The following is a 12,008-nucleotide window of genomic DNA, read 5'->3' as shown; positions in this document are numbered from 1 at the left end:
GCTATTGACTTTTCTCAACCATCCGATAATACACTAGTGATAAGACTCATTTAGACTCAAATATTTTATCCAACGTACCTTTAAATTTCAATTAAAGAGAATTAGATATAATAGTTTTAATAAGTTTATAAAACTTTTATCTTTAATTAGATAAAATAAAGCCTAAGAGGTTGTGTTAAGAAAACGTATTATTGGTATTTTATTCTGGATGTTTTGTGAATAAAAAAATAAATTTAAATTTCTTTTGACAGAATAAATGAAATATAATTTTTAATTTTAAAAAATATTAAATAAAAAAAAATATAAGTTAATAATGTTTTTCCTCGGATAAAGGATTCTTTATTGCTACTGTCTAATGTTGTTTCCAGCTTATGTCTGAGGTTATTTATTTTATAGTATTGGTTGAGATTTTTTTAAAAAAAATTAAGAAATGCGTTACTAGAAAATTTAGATCATATATTAAAAATTGTTCTGACATTGTTAACAAAATTCTAACTAATGTTAATTAAAAAATAATTTTAGTTTAGATAACAAATAATTCCAACAATATAAGTTTAAAAATAGTTATAATTGATTTTAACATACGAAAAAACCTCGTCAACCTTAGTTGAAGAGAATAATGCGGAGTCTTTTCAGTAAAAATATTAGTTTTAAGATAATTAAAAATGTTTTAATCGATATTGAATCTGTCAAACATAATAATAATTCAATAATCTGCTAAATCCTCAAAACTAACACAAAAATTGGGAAAAAAATTCAATTGTAGAAAAGAAGAATGTAAAATAGGGTAGAAAAATGCATACACAACACAATTTAACGTGCTTCAATTGAAAACCTAATGCACAAATAGAAGTTTATTATGAATAATATCTGATATTACAACACTAAATTTCTTTCACAATGAACTAAACTCTTATGTTGAAGAATAATCGTCAAGTTCAAGTTTTTAGACATAAAACAAGACATGTCTTATAACTTTCAACTAAGAACCATTCTCATAAGATTTAATCACATATACATTGATTCGGTTACAATAAATGTGAAACGTCAACAGTTATTGAAAAGTTCCATAAAATAATCTAAGATTTAATCTTTACGTTTTTCTTTGTAGATGAAAGTTAACTCATCAAATAATTCTGATACTCACGAAATCATAATCACTAAATGGTTGAAAAAATCAACCACTAAATTAGTATCTAAATCAATTGAATTAAAATGTGAAAATTATCCATATATCTTGTTATAATATAAATTTGTATCTCAATAGTCCATGAGTAGTGTGTGTAATTTGCTTAACAGATGAACGACAATGTAATCATATTCTTAACTCTAAAATGTTACCATGCAAAGATGTGAATTGAATAGATTTCATCAAGAAACATCAACATTAGTATAAGAAAGAACAGTGATATATTAACAACTAATAATAGTTATATAACTAATAATATGCTCAACAATTTTAGCATATTATTAACTTTTTAATCGGACATAAGAAGTAACACAATTTCGTTGTTGTTGAAATTGTCCTTCTCATCCAAATTTAAAAATCATGGAGAGAGCTAACCGACTTCACTTTGCTGAATATTCGGCACACAAAGACAAAGCATAAAACCAACCACACCGCGTGATAAGAACCAAACTAACACATAAACATTGTAAACAAAATTCAACTGTGTAACTCATCTGTTGTCTTCTCTGAACATTTGTTGATGGAGCTTCTTCACAACCTCAACACTCTCACTACAATTCTTCTTCTATGCATGTTCCCTCACTCACTCAAGTGCCAACAAGCATACCTCAATGCCACTGTCTATGACTGTTCTGACAACCCTTCTGCACCAAAAGGGTACCTTTGCAATGGCCTTCAAAAGTCATGCACTTCCTTCTTACTTTTCAGGTCAAAACCACCCTATGATAGCCCTGAAAAAATTGCCTACCTTCTTGGCTCCGAGGCATCTACCATAGCCTCAATCAACAAGATCTCAAGAAATGAGAAGATTGCTTCCAACAAGACAATCATTGTTCCTGTTTTCTGTTCATGTTCAGGAAACATCTACCAGCATAACACACCTTACACTGCCAGCAAGAATGACACCTATTTTCAGTTGGTAAAAGAAACCTTCCAAGGCCTTACTACCTGTCAGGCAATGATGGGTCAGAATTACTATGCAGCTACCAAAATTGAAATTGGTGCTGAGCTCAGAGTTCCGTTGTTATGTGCTTGTCCAACTGAAAATCAAACAGCAAGAGGGATCACCTCCTTGCTGGTTTACTTGGTGAACTATGGTGACACTATTAAGTCCATAGCAAAGGCTTATGGTGTGGAAGAACAAAGTATACTTGAGGCCAATGAGTTGGTTGTGCCACAAAGTGAAAATAGCAGAATGACTCTCCTTTCCTTGACACCTCTTTTAGTTCCTCTAATAGGGAAGAGCTGCAAAGAGAACCCAGATAAATTCTATTGTAAATGTTATCAAGCACCAGATAGAAGCACCAAGGGGCCCTTCTGTGATGAATCTGATGATCAGAAATTCCCTGCCAAGTTGCTAGCCGCTTTAGGTATTTTTATCTAACCCCTCTTCAAGAAGAATCAAAATATGATTTTGATGAAATTTTAGTTTTTGCTTTTTAGAATAGTGTAACAGTTGTTTGTAGACGATATACCCTTAAGAGCTATGTATCATCCTAGAAGAGTAAGGTCAATAGAGTAAAATAAGAACTTGTATTTTATTATTTTCAAAAATAGCTTTCTGTTTTTATAAATTTGTTTGTTCCCTTAGCACATTTGAATGTGCTTCTCTTGACCACATTTCTCTGTTTCCAAATGGTTATTCCTTGAACACTTGATTGGAGCATTTGAAGAAAATAGAAGAGGATGAGAAAACTTCCCCAACAGTTTCTAGTTTGTGGTTCTTAAAACACTTATTTTGGAAACACTTTTTAAAACTTATTTGATTTTTTATGAGAAATTGATTGCTAAGTAGTGTGTTTATAAAACAGTTTTTAAAATAAAATAGTTATAAAGAAATTAAGCAGACCCAAAATGATCAGTAATGACAACACAATTTTCACTTACTTGAACTTGCAAGTTTGTTATTTACTAATTGCTCCAAAACATAAGGATGTTCATTGCAAGTCTTTACTTTGCTTTTGAATTTGAGTTTTACTTTTTTAATTTACAGGAGCAGGACTTGGCGTAGGCTTTCTCTGTTTGTTTCTTTTGGGGTACAAATCATATCAATATATACAGAAAAAGAGAGAAAGTATCCGAAAGGAAAACCTATTCAGGCAAAATGGTGGCTACTTGTTACAGGAGAAGCTCTCATCTTACGGAAATGGAGAAATGGCAAAGCTTTTTAGAGCTGAGGAACTACAAAGAGCAACAGATAACTACAACAGGAGTAGGTTTCTTGGTCAGGGTGGCTATGGCACAGTGTACAAAGGAATGTTACCAGATGGAACCATAGTTGCAGTTAAAAGGTCCAAAGAAATTGAAAGGAACCAGATAGATACTTTTGTGAATGAAGTGGTGATTCTATCCCAGATCAACCACAGGAACATTGTCAAACTATTAGGTTGTTGTCTCGAGACAGAAACTCCTTTACTAGTCTATGAATTCATTTCCAATGGAACACTCTCTCACCATATCCACAGGAGAGACAATGAACCCTCCCTTTCATGGGAGAGTCGCCTTAGAATTGCATGTGAGGTTGCTGGAGCAGTGGCATATATGCATTTTGCAGCTTCTATTCCCATTTTTCATAGAGACATCAAACCTACCAACGTGCTTTTAGACAGCAACTTCAGTGCCAAAGTGTCTGATTTTGGAACATCAAGATCAGTGCCACAAGACAAGACTCACTTGACCACAGCTGTAGGAGGAACTTTTGGGTACATAGACCCTGAATATTTTCAGTCTAGTAAGTTTTCAGATAAAAGTGATGTGTATAGTTTTGGGGTTGTGCTAGTAGAGCTCATAAGTGGGAGAAAGCCAATTTCATTCTTAGAGGAAGATGAGGGTCAGAATCTGATTGCACAGTTTCTTTCTCTGATGAAGGAGAACCAAGTTTATGAAATTTTAGATGGAAGGGTAGCTAAGGAAGCAAGGAAAGATGACATTGTTGCCATTGCAAACCTTGCAATGAGATGCTTGAGACTTAATGGGAAGAAAAGACCAACAATGAAGGAGGTTTCACTGGAACTAGAAGCATTGAGAAAGGTGCAAAGTTCCTTACAGATCAACCATGATCATGAGCACAAAACTAGTGATATGGTTGAAGAGTGCACAGAGGAAAGCATGTCACTGTCTTTACAACTAGAATCTACATCCTTCTAGGAAGCTAGATTTTATTTTTATAATGTTGTAGGAAGCCAGATACCCCATTTTTTCTTAACTATGTTTCAGTGTTTCATTTTTTCTTTTACTCATGTGTGCATAACAAAGTTTGTACTTCTCCACAAAAACATCAGTTGAAACTTGGAAACACTCTTAGTTCAGAATATATATTTTCTCGAACGATTTTGGGACCTAAACAACGATTGTTCCTATTTTTACCTTCTGTCGGTTACTGATGCTCCAAACTTTGCTTACCTGCAGAAGACACTCCGATGTTCAAGTCAGTCAAGGTGTTAGTACTCGGATGGTGTAAGAGATGATGACGTATCTTTCTCCTTGAAATGTGTGCTATTTATATTATATTAATGGGTCTTCATTGGTGGGTCGGGATTAGGGGGTTGGTTTGTGTTTAGGGTTGCAGTAAACAACCCTTAATAATGAATTAACCCTGTTGACTTGGTCAACCCTTGACTCAACGTCAAGGGTCGGTCGGTCACGTGTCGTAACGTGACCTTCTTACCATGGTTTGGCTGGTAACTTGGTCCGCCGGTCCAATCGTATTAATACAATATAAATCCTCTTTCATACTTGTCAACTTTGTTGTCTCATTGAACTGTTTTATTTTTTAATTCCTTTTTTAACATATTACTATGTGGCAAAAAAGAGAGCTATTAAAAATTGAGATTTCCATAATTGAACCTGCATGAATTGAAGGATGAAGCACGTCGAGCAATAAAAAAAATTCAAAGTCAAAAGCTTGAAACAAGCAACATAAAGCATGTTGAAAAGTTCAAAGATATACAATATCACAGTTTGATTCTTCAATGAGGGATATATTTTAGTGGATAAAATGTACTCTCTATAAATAAACAAAGGGTGGAGAAACGTGATAAAATCAAACACATAATTGATAAAATTTAAATTAAAAAGAATATCAATAATTGGTTTTCTAATTAATAGTTATTCTCTTCTTTCTCTTCTCTTTTTCCTATTCTTTGTTGTTCTTAGTTACAAAAATGGGTCTCTTATTTAAACAAGTAAGACAAAATAGTAGACTTGCGTGTTTGGACTTCTCTTAATATAAGAAAAAAATGCTTAAAACCAACATTCTAACACGAATGAGTACACATCATGAGACCAGTCTTGTCATTGTCATAAACGATATCTCATACTTAGTTATAACTCATATAAGGAAAACTAAATTTTAAACGCATTAGATAATCTAAAATTGAAATTAAAAGTAAACTATGACATCAAACTTTGCAAGCAGGGGAAAAAATGAATGATAAAATTAACTATTTTTTTAGATTTGATTATTCTAAAATGAATGTGTACTTTAAAAAGTAGTGTATAATTTTAGTTGTTTAAAAAATTAGGATTAGAATTGCATTATAGCCTAACAACTATTTAACACGAATTCAAGGTTTAACCAGTTTGATTCTGTTATATGGTACTGATCTAGTTTTACATTCTGATTAGCTATGCATTTGGTTTCATTGATGATTTTCAAATGCATGACCAAGGCAACTATTGAAATGTCAAAGTGCAGAGGATAAACAAAATTTCGTTACTCAAAGTGTCTGACTATTGACTTTAGAGGGATCAACATTAACCGACACCATTGTTCCAACATTGAATGATATTTTGTCTATGAATCAGAGATCCTATGAAGCATATCTCCATAGCTAAAAAATAATGATTTTTTTTCATAAAGTAAGAAGCACAACATGGTGTAAAGAATGCATTAGATCTTAAACAGCACTACCAAATTGAATTTGTCTTCTCCAGAGACATGTTCATGGAGTTTCATCTTTACCTTTACATTCTCTACACAATCCTGTTCTTACATATGTTTCCAGAATCAGCTAACTGTCAACAAGCATACCTCAACAGCACTGTCTATGACTGCTCTGAGAACCCTTCTGCATCAAAAGGATACCTGTGCAATGGCCTTCAAAAGTCATGCACTTCCTTCTTAGTTTTCAGGTCCAAATCTCCCTATGACAACCCTGTAAGCATTGCCTACCTTCTTGGCTCTGAAGCATCTACCATAGCCTCAATCAACAACATCTCAAGAGATGACAAGATTCCTTCCAATAAGTCAATCATTGTTCCTGTATTCTGTTCATGTTCTGGAAATATCTACCAGCATAACACACCTTACACTGTCACCAAGAATGACACCTACTTCAAGTTGGTTACAGAAACTTACCAAGGCCTCACCACCTGCCAGGCACTGATGGGTCAGAATTACTATGCCTCTGCTGACATTAGCGTTGGTGCTGAGCTCACAGTTCCAGTAGTATGTGCTTGTCCCACTGAAAATCAGACAGCAAGAGGGGTCACTTCCTTGCTGGTTTATTCAGTGAATAATGGTGATACTATTAAGTCCATTGGAGAGGCTTATGGTGTTGACGAACAAAGTATGCTAGAGGCCAATGGGTTGTCAGTGTCGTCAAGTGCAGAGAACATCATCATCATCTATGCCACAACTCCTATCTTGGTTCCTCTCAGAGGGAAGAGTTGCAAAGAAGACCCGGATAGTTTCTATTGTACTTGCTCCCAGGGAAGGGTTGAGGATGGAACCTTCATGGGGTTCCAATGTAATGAATCTGATGATAAAACTTTTCCTACCAAATTGGTTGCTTCTTTAGGTATTTTTTTTAACCCTTTATAGAATTAAATTTAGTTTTGTTTGAATTTCGGATTTTAGCATGGCCATAGTATGTAGCTGATGCCACTTAATGAGATAAAACATGGTTTACAACATGCCAATAGTTTTTCTTTTTGATAGAGTAATTATAAAGATGTTTTTGCTAGTTACTTGAAATTTTATCCTTGTTTGTGAATTTGCAGGTGTTGGAATTGGAGCAGGCTTTGTGTGTTTGTTTCTTTTGGGGTACAAATCATATCAATATATTCAGAAAAGGAGAGAAAGTATTCGTAAGGAAAGCTTATTCAGGCGAAATGGTGGATACTTGTTACAAGAGAAGCTCTCTTTTTATGGAAATGGAGAAATGGCAAAGCTGTTTAAAGCTGAGGAGCTACAGAAAGCAACAGATAACTATAACAAGAGTAGATTTCTTGGTCAGGGTGGCTTTGGCACTGTGTATAAAGGAATGCTACCAGATGGGACCATTGTTGCAGTTAAAAAGTCAAAAGAGATTGAAAGGAACCAGATTGAGACTTTTGTGAATGAAGTGGTGATTCTATCCCAGATCAACCACAGGAACATTGTCAAACTCTTTGGTTGTTGTCTTGAGACAGAAACTCCTTTACTAGTCTATGAATTCATTTCCAATGGAACACTCTCTCACCATATCCACAGGAGAGACAATGAGCCCTCCCTTTCATGGGAGACTCGCCTTAGAATTGCATGTGAGGTTGCTGGAGCAGTTACATATATGCATTTTTCAGCTTCTATTCCCATTTTCCATAGAGACATCAAACCTACCAACATACTTTTAGACACCAACTTCAGTGCCAAAGTGTCTGATTTTGGAACATCAAGATCAGTGCCACAAGACAAGACTCACTTGACCACAGCTGTAGGAGGGACTTTTGGGTACATAGACCCTGAATATTTTCAATCTAGTCAGTTTTCAGATAAAAGTGATGTGTATAGTTTTGGAGTTGTGCTAGTAGAGCTCATAAGTGGGAGAAAGCCAGTTTCATTCTTAGAGGAAGATGAGGGTCAGAATCTGATTGCAGAGTTTCTTTCTCTGATGAAGGAGAACAAAGTTTATGAAATTTTAGATGGCAGGGTGGTTAAGGAAGCAAGGAAAGATGAGATTCTTGCCATTGCAAACCTTGCAATGAGATGCTTGAGACTTAATGGGAAGAAAAGACCAACAATGAAAGAGGTTTCAGTGGAATTAGAAGCATTGAGAAAGGTGCAAAGTTCCTTAGAGATCAACCATGATCATGAGTACACAACAAGTGACACAGTTCACGAATTCACAGATAAAAGCATGCCACTGTGCTTAGAACTAGACTCCACCACATCATTTTAGAAGTCAGAAACTTTGTTTTGTATAAGGTTTTAGGAAACTAGATTCATACCTGTTTCTTTGTTAACTATGCTTTAGTATTTCATTTCATTGTTTCTTTTTTATTTTTTTTATTGTTTTTTCTTTATTAATTTTTTTAATTTTATCTCAATTTTTTAAAAGTAACTTCATATATTTCTTTTTTTTAAATAAACAAAAATTTCGTTTAAATTTGTAAATGATGTTAAGATTTGGAAGTTTCAATACTCATCAATGTGAGACCATGATGACTTTCTGTAAGTAGAAAACAACATATGATCGAAGGTTTATGTCGGTTACAATAAATGAATTTGTTAAACTAAACCATTTAACTATTTCTATTTTTAAAATTAATTATTATAATAGTAATTCTATTTTTAAATATGTCCTTCAACCCTCAATATCTGTATATATTAATAACATTTGAATAGATATTTGTAACAATAAATCTCTTTATTATTTATAGGAAGAATATATCTTAACTGAATTAAGACTATTTATCACACAATATTACATATTATTCATAATATTTTTTATTGCACCATTTTAATTTTTTAAAGCACATAAATAAAAAGGGACACAATATTTTATGAGAAACATGTACACTTAAGTTAAATTAAATAATTTTGTATAAAAATATTAAAGATATGTAATATTAGAATTATAGTAAAAAAAATCAATGAGATTTTTACAACATCACATTTTAAGCAAATATATACATAAGGCAAAGACACATATATAAAGAAAATAACAGTTACTATTTGAGATTTTTTTATAACTGAATAAACTTGTCAATAGTCCGTTGGATACAATAAGTATTCACTTATTTCATTTTAATATAATAAGAATAAAAGGAATAATTAATAGATGTCTTTTTCTCCTCTATTTTTTTTTTCATAGAAGCTGCAGAAATCTAACATTTCTATTTATAGTAATGACTTAGGGTTTAGGGTTTAGGGTTTTTTTATAGTAATGACTATTATTTAAGACCGAAATTTTAATCTTAAAAACTCTTCACTTACATAATTACATAATAACAAATGACTCTTTCTCATTGGAGCAAATCCTCTAAAATTGGAACTTGACAAGTGATATATCTTTATCGGTGGAAATCTTCTCCATTAAGGAGATGTCATGTGGATGCTCATGCTCTCCTTGCTAAGGTTCATACTCACTATGTCAAGAGGGATTGCTTCATGTTGTTAGACGCACACGCTTTTATTCTAGATGCACACCTCATTTACAATTGGACTCAATGAAGCGCAATTGTAACTCTAGTTAAACTCTTTATTACTAGGTCAATTCTCCCTACACCATATCATTTCTGACCCGCATTCAACACATGTAAAAGAATTAACTCTTTTGCCCTTAACATTTTGGATATCTATGTCTACAACACAAATAATGCATTTCAGGATCTGCTCGTCCAGAATTGATTAGTGACTTATGGATATCACCATTTGTAGTCTTATCAAGACACCCAACAATAGCTTCTGGACGCTGAGATTCAGAGGCTTTTTTTTACCTTCTGGATGTGAATACATTGAATGCTTTCGAATATCTACATTCGTAAGCCACTTTCCAAAAAAATGAAAACGAAAACGACTTGCACCATTGCCACTACATCCATCACACGAAAACAAAAATGCTTACCTAAAAACACAACTCCACCGCACCTAACAACAATGCCTCGCCCTCCACCACCACAACAAACGACTACACCACCACCACCTCCACTCAAAACACCTCCACCACAACAAATGAGTTCCTCCACAGGTTTTTTTTTAAAAAATAAAAATGACAAGGGCAGTTTGGGGTTTAAAAATAGATGTTGGGTGCAGGTCAGAAGTGATATGGTGCAGGAAGAATTAGCCTTATTACTATCTACACCCTACTCTACTATTAGCTCAAATACAAGGTCCAAAATATGAAACTAAGGCTCATTACATGATCCAAAAGAAATGTAGAAGGATGACACCGGTTGATAAAAGTTTGACTCTGCTCATATTACTTGAATAAAACATTTATAGTTGGTCAAAAGTCTCTCAACAATTTTAATAAAAAAATGTTAATTTCAATATTTTTATTTAAAATTCATTAATAATTATAATAATTAAACAAGTGTTTGATCTTTAATAATTATATTTATATGTGTTTATAAAAGAAAAATGATTATTAATATATAATTAATCTTCAGGATCTTTTACTCTTTCCTTTTTCTTTGTAAATTTAAAATCCTTATAAGTGATATAGTTCAAGCATACACATATGAAAGCATGCCATGCTTAGAACTAGACTCCACATACTTCTGGGAGACCCATATTCATATACCCTATTTTTTGTCAACTATGCTTTAGTGTTTCTTTTTTCACTTTTTAGCATGTGGACCAATTTGTATCAATCTCCTAGAATGCTTAATTATAAATGAAAAATTTGTCATTTCTCTACAAGAATATAAGGTTAATATTGGAAATGCTCAAGTTTACTAGATAATTGAAAAATCCCAAATCATAACTATGCACTTTATTGTTGACTCGTTGTAATGTTATTGTAAAGTACATGATCAAAAATAGAAAAATAATCATTAATTATAATTATGGATTAAATTAAAAGTCTATAACAATTAATAACTTTTTCAACCTTTTTATGTACACATGTTATTGTCTCTTTTACTTTTTGCACTTTTTTTTTCTAATAATAAGTTCTCTAGTTTCTACAATTTACAAGAAATTAGTCATAATAAAATAATAAAAAATTGAAATTACTTTTATGGTGTAATTGTCACAGTTAATAAAACTAATTTTTAGGTACATACTTTATATTTTTTAATTATGTTTTTATAATAATAATAAAATAATTATATCATTTTTTAATTGTATTTATTATTTTTTCTTGTCATACAAAATGCAAAAGTGCTTGTCTTTTCACAGTATCTAAGATAATTAGAATAGCAAACATTTTTTCATTGGTTGCAGTGATTTTTCACATATTTCCAAGTGATTGAATGTCATTCCATACTATAAAGTACCAAATTTGGAGAGACCTTCGAAGGAGTTGCTTTCTTCTTCTTTCCCCCACAAATTTAAAGGGGATTACTTTCTACAGGCAATAATGTAACTTATTTCTTACTTTTTCATATTAAATTTATTTACCTAAACTTTTACTTTTAGTGAATTTCTAAATTTATCTTAGAAAATTTAGTTTAGATTAACATAATTCTTATGTTTTAATTGATACTGCAGGGTGGCAAGAAGAGCAAGAGACTAATGTGATGGACACACTCATATGTATTTTCTAGTCTCTTTAGTTATAAACGGCTATTCTTATAGCTGCTGTAAATGTCACATCAAAATTTGTGAGGAGCATTTTCCAGTTAAAAGGATTTTGCAGTGCAAGAATGAGTTAATTCACGTGGCTCCTACTGCCAGTATTCTTCTTCCCATGATCCATCACTTATCCACAAGTAAAGATTGAAAACCATGTGTTTCAGAGATACCCTTTTAGTTATAAAAGAAGCACTTCAGTTACCATATTCCACAAATCCATCTGACTCACACTTCCACAAATCCATGTGACGCACACATCCACAAAACTACCCCATACAACAAGATAGATATCGATTGATAGGACAACCAAAATGGAAG

The 12,008-nt window shown here is 32.7% G+C and overlaps 2 protein-coding genes across 2 annotated transcripts; both read left to right on the top strand.

Annotated features, from left to right (window-relative positions):
- The first annotated feature begins 1,635 nt into the window (after positions 1-1,635).
- LOC137826943 (wall-associated receptor kinase-like 2) lies at positions 1,636-4,533 on the top strand. Its single transcript, XM_068633101.2, has 2 exons — positions 1,636-2,559; positions 3,183-4,533. The coding sequence occupies exons 1-2, from the start codon at positions 1,710-1,712 to the stop codon at positions 4,334-4,336; spliced, it is 2,004 nt and encodes a 667-aa protein (XP_068489202.1). The 5' UTR covers positions 1,636-1,709; the 3' UTR covers positions 4,337-4,533.
- A 1,352-nt stretch (positions 4,534-5,885) lies between these two features.
- LOC137826828 (wall-associated receptor kinase-like 2) lies at positions 5,886-8,447 on the top strand. The gene is made up of 2 exons (XM_068632974.2): positions 5,886-6,990; positions 7,193-8,447. Exons 1-2 carry the CDS (start codon positions 6,129-6,131, stop codon positions 8,347-8,349), a joined length of 2,019 nt encoding a protein of 672 aa, XP_068489075.1. The 5' UTR covers positions 5,886-6,128; the 3' UTR covers positions 8,350-8,447.
- Positions 8,448-12,008: the final 3,561 nt, after the last annotated feature.

Source organism: Phaseolus vulgaris, chromosome 8, assembly GCF_051622355.1.
Source record: "Phaseolus vulgaris cultivar YP4 chromosome 8, ASM5162235v1, whole genome shotgun sequence".
Classification (NCBI taxonomy): Eukaryota; Viridiplantae; Streptophyta; class Magnoliopsida; order Fabales; family Fabaceae; genus Phaseolus; species Phaseolus vulgaris.
Note: the sequence above shows the minus strand (reverse complement) of the source record. Positions and strands in the feature narration are given on the sequence as shown.